At 47.9% G+C, this 15,972-nt stretch overlaps 7 protein-coding genes across 7 annotated transcripts; 3 read left to right on the plus strand and 4 right to left on the minus strand.

Annotated features, from left to right (window-relative positions):
- Positions 1 to 256: 256 nt before the first annotated feature.
- Pdw03_8529 (Acetyltransferase SidF) lies at positions 257 to 1,645 on the minus strand (the record flags this gene model as incomplete). The annotated part of the gene is made up of 2 exons (XM_066101994.1): positions 257 to 628; positions 689 to 1,645. The coding sequence occupies 2 exons, from the start codon at positions 1,643 to 1,645 to the stop codon at positions 257 to 259; spliced, it is 1,329 nt and encodes a 442-aa protein (XP_065957077.1).
- Positions 1,646 to 2,114: 469 nt separating this feature from the next.
- Pdw03_8530 (Enoyl-CoA hydratase/isomerase family protein) lies at positions 2,115 to 2,996 on the plus strand (the record flags this gene model as incomplete). Its single annotated transcript, XM_014678179.1, has 2 exons — positions 2,115 to 2,343; positions 2,407 to 2,996. The coding sequence occupies 2 exons, from the start codon at positions 2,115 to 2,117 to the stop codon at positions 2,994 to 2,996; spliced, it is 819 nt and encodes a 272-aa protein (XP_014533665.1).
- Positions 2,997 to 4,006: 1,010 nt separating this feature from the next.
- Positions 4,007 to 5,560, plus strand: Pdw03_8531 (MFS siderophore iron transporter, putative; the record flags this gene model as incomplete). The annotated part of the gene is made up of 4 exons (XM_014678180.1): positions 4,007 to 4,231; positions 4,321 to 4,579; positions 4,631 to 4,998; positions 5,075 to 5,560. The coding sequence occupies 4 exons, from the start codon at positions 4,007 to 4,009 to the stop codon at positions 5,558 to 5,560; spliced, it is 1,338 nt and encodes a 445-aa protein (XP_014533666.1).
- A 2,423-nt stretch (positions 5,561 to 7,983) lies between these two features.
- On the minus strand, positions 7,984 to 9,043 carry Pdw03_8532 (Glycerol dehydrogenase, putative; the record flags this gene model as incomplete). Its single annotated transcript, XM_014678182.1, has 3 exons — positions 7,984 to 8,183; positions 8,249 to 8,629; positions 8,683 to 9,043. 3 exons carry the CDS (start codon positions 9,041 to 9,043, stop codon positions 7,984 to 7,986), a joined length of 942 nt encoding a protein of 313 aa, XP_014533668.1.
- A 770-nt stretch (positions 9,044 to 9,813) lies between these two features.
- On the plus strand, positions 9,814 to 10,842 carry Pdw03_8533 (Inositol oxygenase, putative; the record flags this gene model as incomplete). The annotated part of the gene is made up of 2 exons (XM_014678183.1): positions 9,814 to 10,728; positions 10,786 to 10,842. 2 exons carry the CDS (start codon positions 9,814 to 9,816, stop codon positions 10,840 to 10,842), a joined length of 972 nt encoding a protein of 323 aa, XP_014533669.1.
- A 665-nt stretch (positions 10,843 to 11,507) lies between these two features.
- Pdw03_8534 (NAD binding Rossmann fold oxidoreductase, putative) lies at positions 11,508 to 12,669 on the minus strand (the record flags this gene model as incomplete). Its single annotated transcript, XM_014678184.1, has 2 exons — positions 11,508 to 12,248; positions 12,343 to 12,669. 2 exons carry the CDS (start codon positions 12,667 to 12,669, stop codon positions 11,508 to 11,510), a joined length of 1,068 nt encoding a protein of 355 aa, XP_014533670.1.
- A 230-nt stretch (positions 12,670 to 12,899) lies between these two features.
- Pdw03_8535 (Enolase, C-terminal) lies at positions 12,900 to 14,688 on the minus strand (the record flags this gene model as incomplete). Its single annotated transcript, XM_014678185.1, has 4 exons — positions 12,900 to 13,638; positions 13,693 to 13,829; positions 13,886 to 14,315; positions 14,387 to 14,688. The coding sequence occupies 4 exons, from the start codon at positions 14,686 to 14,688 to the stop codon at positions 12,900 to 12,902; spliced, it is 1,608 nt and encodes a 535-aa protein (XP_014533671.1).
- Between the last annotated feature and the right edge of the window lie 1,284 nt (positions 14,689 to 15,972).

The following is a 15,972-nucleotide window of genomic DNA, read 5'->3' on the forward strand; positions in this document are numbered from 1 at the left end:
ATCTCATAGTGCAATGCAAATTCCTTTTTAGAAAAAAAACCTGAAAGATTATCTGATTGATTGGAACAAAGCGGAGCTAACATCGCGTTGCTTGGAGAAACTGCCCCAACAAGGAAGCTGGATAATGGAGTAACTTGAGCTACCCCCACCTGTCTGTGAATAATGATGGCAAATGAAAAAAGACCATGTCATGAAATTTTGTACAGTGCATCTTGAGTTTTGCCGATCAGAGTCAAGAAAAAGTCAGCACAAAATTTTACAGTTTGGCATTCCACGCGGCCCGATCAGCAGATTCTAAAGGTCGCTCGCGCCCATCCCAGAATAGAGGACACAATTGGAACCACTTTTCACGACTGCAAATCGAGTGCACCGATCTCTTATGTCCGAGATCGACGTATTTGCCAATTGTGAGTCCCTGCGCGTTCTCGTAAGACAAGATAGTCGCTCCGGTGGCCTTGGGCTCGCCGACGGCATTAGCGGTCCGGGGATCATCCAAGAAGACATAGTGGATGCAGCTCGAGTACCAGGCATTTACACGGTGTGCACCTCGGAAGCTGGCATCGCCGACGAGAGAGTGACGGCCACGATCATAATCTCCAGCATCATAGTGAGCGCCGTAGTGATCCTCCTTTAGACAACGTGTTAGCGTCAATGTCAGGCTAGAGAACAAATGAGTTGGGCATTTTACCTTTGACCAGTATAACTCATAGTACGAAAAGCGGGTATCATCAAAGCGTCCGAACAAGCACAGCACGTGGGGATCGAAGTGCAATTTTCGCAGATATTCGGTGTGTTGTTCGATAGTACCAGTCTCATTCCAGCCAGCGGCAACACGTGGATCATTTTGCCATTTGTTAAAAATTTGGACATGCTCCGCACTTTCCCAGTCGACGACTTCAAGTGAGAAATGCTCGTTGATCTCTGGGATGTAGCGACTGTAGGCAATGGATCCGGGAGATGGCTTGGGGCGGCGAGTCGGGTGGCGGGTATAAATCAGCTCCTCGGGGAACTTGTTTGTCATTTGGTAGTTCTCCGGCATGATGGAATACTGAGACAATGGCTTCCGCATGGAGCCATCTGTGCCATCTCCCACCACCCAGATGGGACGAGGGCCCAGTGGAGAAGCAGCACCTTGCCAGAAGGCACTTCGGAGGATCAGCAACTCATCGAATTGCAGAGCCGTATTTTCTCTATCCCGCAGATTCCTCGGGTGGTTGATTGCCAATCCGGTGGTAAGAAGCTCATTGTGAATGATTTCCTGCCCTGCGCCGGACAGAGTTAGTCTGAAATACTCAATTGTTGGGTGGCCAAGGTAAATGGCATGAATCACGTTCCAAATTTGGCCCAAAGAAGGAGCGCTATTCCCTGACCATTGGAAGACAGTCTGGGGACTGCGACGCGCGCGACCCCAGGGAGAGTTATCTGAGATAGGTGGCTGCTCGGCTTTGGGAATGGAAGTCAAGTCATGCCAAGAAAGCGAATCTGAGTGTAGCTGTTCAGGCAAAGGCCGGCTCTTTGCGGGCTGCCCATCGAGTGTCAAGTTGCGCTTCGCCGGCGTCGATCCAGCGGCGGTATTCACACGATATGCGGTCAGATAAGGGTGTGGTAGCTTGACCAAAGGATAATGGTGTGATTTTGAAGCCATTTGTCATAGTTATCTCGAACATCAAGGTAAGATCAAGAATCTTGAAGCAACTGGAGTTTCAGGGCAAGGAAAAAAAAGTCAGCTCCCCGCCCTGCGCAATCAGATTATAAGTTGATGAGATTCTCAAAAGGCTAAGGAAGATCTATCAAGGACAGAGGAACCGAGGTCGGATCGTTTCTCGTTTGCAATATGTCCTAAAGTGAAATTTTTGTTTCTGAGTTCGTCCTATGGGTCGGTTTTTTAATACAAACATTTACAACGTTGTGTGTACAATGCTGTATGTTGTATGGACAATAATACCGACATCGTTCTCAGTCAAATTCCGAGGTTCCGCGGAAGCTTTCTGCGCGCAAACTTACCCTATGAATAACAGTACATAATCCGTGGCCAGGCCCAAGATAAAATATAATGTCGAAGCCTTTAAGTGAATTAGTTACAATACTGTGCATATTCTGCTTCACAGTTCATCATGTCTTTACGGTCAGGACCCTTACATCATGAGAATTTTTATATCTCTTTCCCGCATGAGCAAGTTGTTCAGGTCACAATCAATAGACCGGAAAAGCTAAATTGCATCGACAAAACTACAAGTCGAGATATTGCCAAGATCTGGGAGCTGTTTGATGAAGATGAAAACTTGTGGGTTGCTATAATCACCGGTGTCGGCCGAGCCTTCTGTACAGGGGCTGATCTAGGAGGTGAGTTTCTTCTATCCTTTTACCCAAAAGGTCAAAAACAAAGATTGACTCTTATTTGAGCAGAATGGAACTCTATGAACAAAAATGGTGTTGTCAATGACATGTCCGCACCGGGCCTAGCGGGATTGCCTCGTCGGACCGGCAAGAAACCGATCATAGCCGCTGTAAACGGCATTTGTATGGGTGGAGGCTTCGAGATGGTGGCAAATTGCGATCTTATCTTAGCATCGTCCTCAGCCATTTTCTCCCTTCCGGAAGTGAAGCGAGGGATTGTGCCAGTTGCTGGATGTTTACCGCGATTGACCCGCACAATTGGGCTGCAACGCACCATGGATCTCGTGCTTACTGGCAGGAACGTGAGCGCCACCACACTACATGAATGGGGTCTCATTAGTCAAGTGGTGGATTCACCGGCCGATGTTGTCCGAGCAGCAGTCGAAGTTGCCGAGGTCATGTGCAAAAACAGCCCCGATTCCCTTATTGTTGGCCGTCTGGGTGTTCGGATGAGCTGGGAAGCTGGCAGTGTGGAGGAAACTGTATCAGATCTGGCGGATCAGTGGTATCCTCGGTTGGTTGGGGGTCCGAACTTTGCCGAAGGCATCCAGGCGTTTGTGGAGAAGCGGTCACCAAGCTGGAAGAATTCGAAATTGTGAGAAAAAAAATCCACTCACAACACGTAGTATTCCACAACAAGATTCGGTGGCGCATCTAGTTTCCACTCTTAGATGGCGGTGCCATGGTTAAAAGTGGGGCCCTGTACTTATCTGATTAACTGTAACGCGACGTAATTAATATTTCTTGGGTAGACACAATGCATTCGATTTGGTAAGCATTTTGTGCATCTACATAGGCACTTCAATATGCAGGGAATAACCGAAGATATGTATGTTCATACCTTGTAAAGATTACCACTAATTTACTGATAATTATTCCAAGCAATCTTAGAAATCTTATTATACATGTTTCGTCGAAATCCGTATTATACCAAATATGTTACAGACCAGTAGTCAGAGTACAACGGGCTCGTGCGTTTCGCAGCTTTTAGGGCCCCCGACGACCAGTCACATTGAGCCAATCTAATTCATTAAAATAGAGATGTTTTTCTTATCTTTTTTCCGGCTCATGTCGCGGCGGAACAATTCAAATGCCAAGCATGCCAAGATCGTCTCACATGTTTTTTCCCTGAACGGGAAGCCTCTACAGGCTGGGCTGTTTTGAGCTTCAGGCGGTCCTATCCTCGGTCAACATTGCCTTCGCGGCATCAATCTCGTATGCGAAACCCGTCATCCATACAAACTGACTAGATTTTAGGGGCGTCCCATTCCGGTCAAAACTCTGAGTGAGCTAACCACACAGGGCCTGCGCTAAGAGGCCCCAGAGAGAAGAAAAACATGATCGAATACATGCTGGAGTGTCTTGCAAATGAATACTAAGAGAATGCCAAGACATTTCCAACTGATTCATTTCTTATGGCGTGTCGTACATTAGTCTTCCATGATTGTATCAAACTACCGAGTTCAGTGTTTTTTTAGAGCGCTAGATCTGGAGCACTGGTAGCAGGAGATTATATTTGCTATAAGGGCAATGATCTCCCTTGAGCTTTGTGTCTTTTACGAGTCCGTCCAACCGACTGTCTATATTTCCAGATCTCCAGATCAACGAAATGGGTGTATCCAGGCTCAGATCTGCCTTCCGACGATCATCGACACAAGAGTCTATTACTCACGTCCATGCTGTCGCCAATGGCGAACAAAAGAGCCAAATTTCCAATGAGACCGTTGCTATTCCCAACAAGGAAAACCCAGAAGTTCTCACTGAGGATTTACAGCAGGGTGTCAAGAATGTCGAGGCTGTGACTTTGAGCTGGACGAGGACCATGCTGATTGCGGTATTTGCAAAGTAAGCTCTTTTCGTTTCACCTCGATGGGAGATTGACCCATGAAAACCAGGTTTTTCGCCAATACAAATCTCCAATAGCATCTGGTTTTTGTACTTCGTCAATGCGATGCACCTAAGCCCTTCGCTGGCCCGAAGGCTGCAGAGGGCTTCTACGAAGACATTAGCTGGCGATGGGCCTTTGGTGCATTCTCCATCATCTTCCCCATTGTTGCCTCCCCTCTTTACTTCATCTTGAAGAGCAACCTTAAGAAGGCCAAGCATAACGGTCTTATAGTCAAGGAGCCTAGCGGCCGGACTTTCCTCCAAAGTGTTTGGCACTATACCAAGGAGTTCGATTGTGAGTTATAACGTTTTCGAAATGATCCTTGCAAAATACTAACTTGCATAGTGTTTGGTGTTATTGTGTTCTCTATCGGCCTGAAAATCTTCCTCCTTCCATTCAGCATTTCTACTTGCGCTCCTGACGGCTGGGCATCAGGTTACATCATTGCTATGATCGTGCTCGGATTTTTTATGCTTGGCGTCTTCCTTGTTTGGGAGCTCCGCTTTGCTCCGACGCCAATGTTCAACTTCAGCCTGTTAAATGATCGAACAATCATTGGTGCATGCTTGCTCGACGCGACATACCAGCTCTCTTACTACTGCTGGAACAACTACTATACCTCCTTTTTGCAAGTAGTCAACGACCTCAGCATTTCCGAGGCCGGTTACGTCAGCAACACTTTCGACGTGGTCTCCGGATTCCTTTTGCTCGGAGTTGGTTTCGCAGGACTGGTCGCTTCAAATGGACTCTTTACATTGCAGTGCAGTCCCACTGTACATATTTGCTCAGGGATTGATGATTCACTTCCGCCGCCCCAACCAATCTATTGGTTATCTTGTCATGTGCCAGATTTTCATCTCCATTGGTGGATCTGTCTTCATCATTGTTGAGCAGCTTGCTATATTGGCTGCCGCCGACCATCAACATGTCGCAACTGTCCTTGCTCTGCTGAACGTCATGGGTACTGTCGGCAACGCTGCCGGTTCTACCATTTGCGCTGCAATCTGGACCAACACATTCTACAAAGCCCTTGAGACGAGGCTTCCAGAATCTGCAATGAGAGACCTTGATTCAATTTACGAAGATCTTGCCCAGCAGACCTCTTATCCCATTGGATCCGCCGCGAGACTGGCTATTCAGGAAGCTTGTGCCTATTCTCAGACAAGAATGCTCGCTGTTGGTACCGGTATCATGGGTCTGTGCATCTTCTGGTCCCTCATGATCCGAGACATCGACCTGAAGAAGGTTGCTCAGGTCAAAGGTACCGTCTTCTGAGGTGTTTGCTTTTGCCTTTAGAGATAATTTCCAACGACACTGAGAATGATACATTTCCTTTTGTATCCAAAATATGACAAGCTACCCCAGTGCAGTTATTGACCGGCTTTGCTTTTTGTAACTTATTTAATACTATTCACATGACGATCTGAATGCAGAATTTTATGAATATCCGAACCACTGTTTCTATTATTGTAATCCTTAGAGCCTTCTCGACAACAACTTCCAAGACACATCAATCATGTTAGCAGTGCAAGGGTGCATGGTTGGACAGCTAGCTTGATTATCATATGCCAAGTATCCACCTTCCGGAAGCAATGGATTTTTGTCCCACTCACGACATTGTACGCCAAGAATTGCAGGAGCCCACGCCGAGTTTTCAGCGACCTGCAGCTCGCTTAGCCTTTGTTTTTGTTTACCGGAAGAATAGCTGTATTGTGTGTAACAAGGTCATTTGGTACTTTTGATAAGTTACAGATACATACCGCTAGTAATTTATGGAAGCAAAATGTGTATCCAAGTATGAATAAAACAAACACTGTCTCCTTGTGCTTAAAGCAAATGCTATGGAACTTGAGCAACACACACATACATTAATGCCTATTTACGACTTGCCCCTTTGATACTTTACAAAGCCCGGTATTATCTAAACAATATCCACGTATGACTAAAACCCATCCATTCTAACCTTGGCACGTGGAACCAGGGACGAAAGATCTGATACTTTTTTTTTCAGGTGCGCCTTCACCGTTTTTGCGTAGCATCCGAGAAACACCCCTGGTCACGCATGGCTGAAGATATCAATCCACGCCGTTTTGAATAGGACGGCAATAGTACTTAGAGTGATCTCCCTGGAACATTTCTCCCTTTGGGAAAACAGGCCAAGCATAATCCACGTTGCTGGGTGGATATAACTGCGTGCCTAGGCGGAGTCAGTTGCTTCTCAGGTTCCATTTTTCCTGGAAACGTTCCGAAATGTTTGGAAACTGATCATTTCTCTGATCATCTGATTAGATTGGCCTGCTAGTCTGGGTTCTTTTAGCGTACCGTGGCGCTTTTTATCTGATCCGAAGCCCTTCGGTGGATAGCCAGACACATGACCCGTCAAACGGTAGCCCATGGTCCCCTGTCGACGTCCGACTTCGTCTACTGGCACCTCCTACGCGATACTCATTGCGCACTTCAATAATAGCCGGAGTTCGACTCCACAGTAGGAAAAAAAATCCGCGGATTATTCTTGGCCCTGGGCTTGAACCTTGTTACACCTCAAATAGTACTCGATGTAATTCCTAGTTTTTTACTTTGGCAACGACTTGCAGTCCCTGGGATTGTAACCCGCACGGTGGGCTAGGAAGGCGTGAGAAATAGACATATTCCTCTAGCGATCTACCAACTAGACAACCTTGGGCGCTACAGTCGTGTCTCTATAGAATGTGCAAGCCTAAAACGATAGAAATCTACGCGCATTGACAGGCACTAAAACGTTGCAACATCAACACTCAAGCCTCGCGGGGATTATTTCTTTTCATTCTCCATGGCACCCACAACTCAAGCCTTCTTTGGCACGCATGGTGACTACTTTCGTTTGCATGCAAGGCATATCTCTAGCGGCCCCTCACTCGCGACAAAATCTGTTACAAGAGGTACGGAAAGAGGATACCGTGCACATGATAGAAATACTAGAGGATATAACGTATCTCTGTCAATTTGTCTAAAATGAGAGAATTGAGGAGAGGAATTGATGACATTTATGTGGAGTGTACTCTAATATTGATATATTTCTTTCTGTGCCTTGCCTGGAATTGATCCCCAATGATCTAGTGATGCACCATCTTGGTTATCACACGTGACCTCAAAGCCGTCAAGTGTTTTTTTTCACTGGGTAGACAGCCGCTGCCGCTCTGCTGGCTTGACTTGGCCTTAAAATCGGACCTGCGTGGTATGACGGATGGGCTGCTGGGAAGTGCAGTTGAGGTAAGGGGGCCTCAACCATTTTTCGCATCTGGTCAGATTCTGACTGGCATCGTATCAGAATTCCGGCATTGCTCACAGTTGAATCGGGGAGGGGAGGGGGGTGGACAAATGGGATGGAAAATTAGATTTGGCTAGGTTGGATGTCAGATTTGAAGTGGAATCAATCGCTAATTTAAGTAAAAAGCTATGGTTAGACTAAGACTCAGCCACGTAATGGCAGGTGGTTTGAATATGGAGTGGGGTTGGTCGGTTTGAGGGGCAGACGAATGGCTATATCCACGGAGCAGGGAAGTCCCATGTCATACGCGATAGAAGCATAGCCGTGGTAGAATTCAAGTATAAAGTGTCATTCATGAAATCATAAATCTTCCATTTTGGTATCTACGTCATAAAACGCAAGTGCACCGACCCTCTATGCATGTGGCCAAGTCCATTGGTACAAAGCATGCTTACTGCTTGTCAGGGAAGCCAAAGTTAACACCGAAAGGAGGGTAGACAAAGCGCTGGAGCTTGCCCTCAGCCTGAAGGCTATCGCTGTACTGGCGAAGGGAAGCCAAATCCTCAGCATCCAAGTGGATTAAGTCGGCACGGTTGGCCTCGATGCGGGCAGGGGTGACGGACTTGGCCAGGACCGAAGAGCCGCGAGCGACTAGGTGAACACTCAGTCAGCACGCCGTATCCGGTCTAGGGTGCGGAATCTTGAGGGAAACTTACTGTGCCAGCTGAGTAGAACGGTAGCCGGAGTTACTCCGCGCTTCTCGGCAACAGCCTTGATGGGCTCAGCCGTGAACAGGGGACTACCAGTGCTGCCCAGAGGGCTGTAAGCGGTGATGTGGATGCCGGCCTTATTGCAGAAGTCAACAATCTCCTGCTGGGGAAGCAAGGGGTGGTTCTCGATCTGGTTGGCGGCGGGGACAATGGTGGCCTGGGGCAAGAGTTCCTCAAGGAACTTAACACTGTAGTTGGAAACACCGATGGCCTTGACCTTGCCAGTGCCAACAAGCTTCTCCATACTCTTCCAGGTAGTGACGTGGGAGTGGCTGTGAATAATATCTCTTGAGCCATCAGCGAGCTTAGGGAAAATGTTGTGGTTCCCTGAGGTGGAAGTTGTCAGTGGCTCGAATATACATAGTATAAACTCAACTCACCCTTGGGGTTCATTGCCAGAGGCCAGTGCATCAGATAGAGATCGACATAATCGAGTCCGAGATTTGTCAGACTTTGCTGCAGGCCTTCCTCAACGCGGGCGTGGAAGGAGCACCACAGCTTAGTGGTCACGAAGAGGTCCTCGCGCTTGACAACTCCGGCATCAATGGCCTCCTTGATACCCTGGCCGACTTCGTTCTCATTGCCGTAGCAAAGAGCACCGTCAATATGACGGTAGCCCACCTTGATGGCGTGAAATACCGCGCGCGCAACCTCGCCAGGCTCGGATTGCCATGTTCCCAGACCGAGTGCGGGAATCTCAGCTCCAGTGTTGAGCTTAAAACGGGTATCGTAAGCAGCCATTGTGAATTTATAGAGTATCGAAAGACAAAGAATACTATTTACAATATTTAAGAAGGAGCATCAACAGATTCAAGTTGAAATGTTTAGAAAAGAAAGGCGGGGGGTAGTTAGGACAACACCCCGCGGTCATCGGAGTTGTTCCGTGTCTGATGTCGTGCTTTTTCCCATCAATCACGTTTCGTCTACGATGTTGCTCTCTAATCTCTTGAATACAATTAATTTCCAACTTCATCTCAAAAAAATCTCTATCGACCTCCAAAAAAAAGGATCCCTATACCAAAACTACCAGACCAACATGCAGATGATCAATCAGCAGAGCTGCGGAAACCATCTTCCAGTTCGACTAATCTCTCTCCACTTAACACCACAGCCACTCCATATGGTTGGCTTGCGGTCGTGGGGTCGCTTTGGCTGCCAATCATCGTCGTCCTTTTTGAAGAGCATCCCAGCTCTTCATCGGCACGGAAGCCAGAATCCGTGATGTTTTATAAATTTTCGTCCCGCACATGTTATGTGCATCGATGTCATGGCAAATCAGGCAAATGGATCTGGGGAGAACCCTCGCACATTCGCTGACATCGGAAATCTACATGCGATATTCCCTACGCTAGATTTTCCCAGCCTATATATACATTGGACGTTTTAGTGTTTATCTCCCTTTCAACTCCCGACCTTCTGATTTGATAATCGCAATCACATCTGGCAAATATTCATCCTCAATCTTATATTATATAAGAGTCAAGGGGCACCACTTCTCTCACACAGCCAAAATGGCACCAGTCGCCATCTCCCCACAGGCCTCCCCGGTCTTCAAGAAGCGGGATGGCCATGCGCTCGAAGAACTCTCTGACGCGATTGACGAAATCAACGTGCTCAAAGACATGAAGAAGCGCGAGGCCGAAAAGAAAGACGTCAAAGAGAAGGGTCTATACGAAGAGTCCGAGTTCGACAAGGAGAAAGACAAGGCCAATTTCCGCCAGTATGAAGACGCCAGCGACCGAGTCAAGAACTTCTACAAGGAACAACACACCAAGCAGACCGTCGCATACAATTTGAAGGCCCGCCACGACTTCCACAGCAAGACGCGCGCCGAGATGACTGTCTGGGAAGCCATGGAGAAACTCAACACCCTGATCGACGAGTCCGACCCCGACACCAGCCTTTCCCAGATTGAGCACCTCCTCCAGTCCGCCGAGGCCATTCGCCGCGACGGCAAGCCCCGCTGGATGCAGCTGACCGGTCTGATCCATGACCTGGGTAAGCTCCTCTTTTTCTTTGATGCCGAGGGCCAATGGGACGTTGTCGGTGACACTTTCCCCGTCGGCTGTGGCTTCGATGACAAAATTGTATATGGCCGTGACTCGTTCCGTGACAACGAGGACTTTGGCCACAAGATCTACGATACTAAGTTTGGTATCTACACACCCGGCTGCGGTCTCGATAAGGTCATGCTCTCCTGGGGCCACGATGAGTACCTTTATCACCTCGCTAAGGAGCAGTCGACGCTTCCCGATGAGGCGCTCGCTATGATCCGCTACCACTCTTTCTATCCCTGGCACAGCGCCGGTGCGTACCACGAGTTGATGGATGACCATGACCGTGATATGCTACGTGCTGTTCAGGCCTTCAATCCTTATGACTTGTACAGCAAGAGTGATGGAATTCCCAGTGTTGAGGAGTTGAAGGTAGGTTTTGCTTCTGCCGATGGTATGTGATTTCCAAGCTGATTTGATTCTTTCTAGCCGTACTACCTGGAGCTCATCGACGAGTACTTCCCCACCAAGGTCCTGAAGTGGTAGATATTTACGACTTGCTTGCCGTGCGATCTCACTCTACACAGTTTCTCTCATGATTCCCCTTCTCTTTCTTTTACAGTTCCTTGAAATTTCTACGATACACACCATCACATTCAATTAGCGTCAGAAATCATGCTTTCCTTTCCAACTTTGAAATTATTCCGGGCAAAAAAATTCCGGACATTAGCTTGAAAGAGATGAGAGCAATCAGCCATTCAACACACTCTATCATAGGCTGGAAGGTTGTTGAAGCAGCCTCACTGCCTATAGTGGACAGAAACTTTACTTGCTTTGCTCCTCACCCCCAGGGCTGAAATGGTACTTCTCTTTCTCTCTTTCTCGATATCTCGGTGGCCCGGTCAATTCAATGCACCATTTGCTTTTTTTCAAATGAAGGTGAACATGTTAGCTTTAGAGAACGCAAAATGTATCAAAGGTCACTAATACCAGTCAACGCTGCTGTGCGAAGGACAGCCCACACCGGCGTGCAGATTATGAAGTTATTAAATACGTGATTTCCGATGTTGCCATAGCCATAGAGTTAGATAGGTCCACTTTGAGCCAGAATACAACATTGCCATATTGAAAGGTATTTATCGTCTCATTTGTGAAAGCGTATGAACAACAACATTGAACGTAGATGGTCCCCAAGACACAACACACGTTGCTCACAAACGAGCGAACTCAGTCCGGTTCCCATCCTCATCGAAGAAAATCTTCTTCTGGGTAATCAACGACTCCTGCAATGCAGCACCAATCCGAACCGCCTTGACAGCATTTTTAAGATCAATAGGCAGCGCCGTGTTATCCAGACATGCAGCGGAGAACTCATTCGCCTCAGTAACAAACGCATACTCAAAGCGATCATAGTAGTTCTGAGGAACCTCCCTCCTGATGCCGGACTCATCGAAGATATTAACATGATTCAACGCAGGCTGAGTATTAACCGCCAGTTTTCCCTTGGTGCCGATAATTTCGGTAGTATCCTCCTGACCAGCAGCCATCATACGGGAAGCATAGAAATAGGCAATGCGGCCGTCGTAGAACTCAACCAAGCCTACGGCGTTGTCGCGGTCATTATGTTTACGCAGATCGGGCTCGACGGCTGTGATGCCTACCGCCGATACAGACTTCACTTTGCACTGGTCGCCGAAGAACCAGAGTGTGAGATCGATGTCGTGGATGGAGCAGTCGACGAAGATTCCGCCGGAGAACTCTGCGTATGCGACGAAGAATCCGGTCGGGTCGAGTTTATCGCAGGTTTGACTGCGGAGAACGGATGCGGTGCCGATTGCGCCTGACTGCAGTTTCTCGTATGCGTCGCGGTAGGACTTGTCGAAGCGGCGGGAGAAGCCGCACATCACTTTCAGGTGTGGCTTCTTGGCTGCTGCGTCGACAACGGATTGGGACTGCGTAAGAAGTCGGTTGTGGGTATTTATTTTCATTGTTTGGACACTAGGGTTGAATTGGGGGTTGAGATGGATTCAAATGGAACCAACTTACTACTTCGGGACTTGTAGAAAGAGGCTTCTCGCAAAGAGTGTGCTTGTCTGCTTCAATTGCCTTGATAGCTTGCTCGGCATGCACTACAGTTGCCGATGCAACAACGACAGCAACTAGACCTTCATGCTTGAGCAGATCATCGTAGTTCTGGTACAGGGTTACACCATAGGGTTCGAGGTGAATCTTAGCCCATTCCAGTTCGACTGGGTCAGGGGAGCTGGCAGCCACAAGCTCGGCTCGGGGAGTACGCTCGAGGAAGTTGAGGGCATGGCGCTTGCCCATACGGCCTAGACCAGCACAGCCGATTTTCAATCTTTGAGCAGTCATTGTGCTTAAGATGGAAAGCTCAAGGTTATCAAAAAGATGAAAAACAAATCGAAATCAAATTGAGTATGAAGGGGGGAATTTGGAAAATCAAGCTGGGAGTCATTAAAAGGCCGGGGAACTAAATGCGGAGGCCAGTCTCCGAAGATCATCTCCGCAAACGTGGGGTCGGAAAGTGATTTCCACACCGACCAACTCCAATTATGATGTTGGGACATGAGAAACAGAGGCTATTAATTGGGTAATCCATTTCCATCGGGATTCTTCGATTCCCGTCGCAGTTTGCGTTTCGCAATATCCACTGGATCTCCAAATCCATCACCCCTCAGCCAAGCCAGAGCTTTACGCAGTCCACCACCCCGTACGGCCTCGGGGTTTACCTCAAGTATCGACCCCATAAGCGCCCAGGACAAAACAATAAATAAGAGCTCACCGCCTCTTCGGCCTTTCCATATTCCACGCTTGACCCCTGTCTTGTATGCTGAATCAACAGCAGTGCGGAAGAACCAGAGGAATGTGCCGCGGCGATTGCCCAGGAACAAAAAAGGCAGACCGCCCAGTGCTCCACTAAGGAAGAACCGCTTGCTAGGCAGTGTTGTTCGGGGCAAGTTGTTGTTCAAGAAACAGACACTACCCCAAGCTGAGCCAATGGCGGCAGAGAGAACCGCGGTCATGGTGATAATGAACTTTGAGATAGTGTTCACGGATGAAATAGGCTGAAGCAGAATGCTTCTAAAGTTCGGAATCGAAAGCGCCAGAGTGATGGTCGTGAGGAGCCGTGCAAGTGGCGGCACGGAGAGGAGAATGTGATGCAAGAACGCTGTGTTACAGTTCGGGAGGGTTGGGTGCAAGAGGGCGCATGATAGACTTGAGATTGCAGGGTGTGCTAGTCCAGTTATTGGGGAGATGGAAGCCACTGATACCGGTAAGGTGTTGGGATCGCCCGGGTGTAGAATTGGAGAAACGAATGCCCTGCATCATCTTAGCGACCGCTATACTCGTTAAGAGACTCAACTTCAAACATACGGCCAGCGAAGATCAGCAATAGAGGCAAGAGACTTCACAATCTCTTCCTTCTCGGGCCAGGCAATGTTGTCCGGGAGCGACTCCGGTCGGCCTTGGATGTAACTCGGCGAGTGCTTGAGAATAATCTTTGGAAGCCACTGTGGCATCAAATTAGCAACCGTACCTAAAACCAAAAGTTTTTTCAGTCACTTACCCAAGGTGTAGTCTCGGAATCAAACACAAAAGCATGGAAGAGCTGCGCAAATGAGATGGGCATCAACAGCCAGCTGCCGAACCACCATGGGCGCTTATCCAACCAGCCTTTGGAGTCCAGGACATTAAACAAGAACTCCAAGCTCCTGGTGCTTGCATGAATCGCCGCAGTCAGTCGAAGTTGGTCCTGCGGGCAGATGCCCAGGACGAACCCCGCCAGACTTGCGCCGATCGCTGGCGCAAAGCGCGAGGTCAGCGCCCGCGAAATGCGTGGGTTGCGCTTTCTGAACGGCTTTGCATCATCAGTGCGAAGGCTGGCTCGCAGTCGGATGAGGAAGCGGTAGAGGAGGCGATGGATCAGAAGGAGGAGGGAGAGGGAGATAGAAAGACGAAATTTGGGAGACCGGAGGAAGGGAGTGCGGGTCTTTTTCCTGTTCGTCAGAGCCAGCGTTGGTGTATATTCTTAAAGGAGGGGTCTCATGGTAAACAAAATTGCTCTTACTGTGAAGCGCCTTGAAACCGAGTGATCAATGAATCCGCCACCTTCAAGGCGATTCCGGAGCCAATAAAGACTCGCAGAGAGGAGCGAACAGCAGCTTCACTGTGTCGATTTTTCGGACGAGCGATGGCATCGTAGCGAGATGGAGAGGGGAGCTTGCTTTGGATGGCAGGAGCGCGTTTGATCACTAATTCGTGGAGGAATCGGTATTCTTTAGCGCTGAGACAGACGCGGAAGACGTCGCGTAAGGCACGGGGTGGAAGATCCAACACACGCCCTGGGACTGAAGAGTTGTCCGCGGACATGTTAGGGTTGTTGTTGATACCAAATTAGAGCATAACTGCCCAGATTAAGTCCGGGATGGGAAGACGAGTGGGTAGGCGCGGAGAAAGCCGCGGCAATTCGCACCACATGGTATGGATATTTCCTTGATTGCCCATGTCTTCTTGGAATGCCAATCTCAACATTTAAATGCTACCCTAAATTGGGAATCAGCATTTAAAAACAACTCTTTTTTTCCTTTTCCCCCAAAAGGACTGCCTCGATATCCATGAGGCAAATACTCCGTTTACTTGGCCACTCTCTGCCGGCACGCCCCAGATTTAAGATGACCCCGTCCTTATGCCCACGACCAAATTTGCAAAAATCATCGGGCAGTTGACGGTCTTATGTAAGGCTTAGTCATGGTCCCCACCCTCAACTTGGATCTCCGTCAGGTGACGTGCCTAGGAGAGGTTTCTGTGGCCACTTGCAGTATTATGTAATCGTATGCTTTTCGTCTTGAATCCTACTCAACCACACCGGGTATCTGTAAGCCATTTTATGCTCCAAAATGTCTTCAATTTACTGATGTTGTTTATTTACTACACAGAAGAGTCAACCGATTTTTCTACTTCTACTTCCTATTGTGTCTATTGGAACGTCCCTGGAATCTTCAACATTGCAAATGCTAAAATAGTAAACAATGGTAAACACTTGGATCCTTAGCACTACTCTATACCACCACTGAGTGACTCCTCTACACTAATTGTACCGCTACGAACGTTACCTCTATGATTATAGCAACGTCTGATCTTGCTGTCAACATTTTGTTTTATATGTTGTTATAGTAAGAGCTTAAATCTACGGGGCTGAAGGGTGTTTGATAAGGATGTCTGATGTTGGATAGTCATATGTGAAAGAGATTGTAGAACACTTGAAATGGTATGAAAAAATACTCTGAATTTCTTCTAAATAATGACAAGGTCCGCGCCTTTTAAGCAATCTGTGCGGACAATGCTGACTAAACATCACATATAGTTTATCTGTCTCGGCATGACGCCATTGAGGCATTTGTTCATGTCTCAGGGTGGCACCACACATCTCGACAATATGTTCAACGAAATACAGCGTACTTTTCCACTAGACCATAACAAAAACCAAGGTTCCTGTTTATGGCCTAGGGAGGCCGTATTTGAGGTTTGACATCATATTATACGTACGTATAGTTGAAGGAAGAAAAGACGGGCCGAAGGATTTAAGGGGGGGGGGATAAATTAAACTTTAAAAGATAAAACAGTTATAGCAAATGTTATATGATGAAAGTGGCC

Source organism: Penicillium digitatum, chromosome 3 (genome assembly GCF_016767815.1).
Source record: "Penicillium digitatum chromosome 3, complete sequence".
In the NCBI taxonomy this organism is placed as follows: domain Eukaryota; kingdom Fungi; phylum Ascomycota; class Eurotiomycetes; order Eurotiales; family Aspergillaceae; genus Penicillium; species Penicillium digitatum.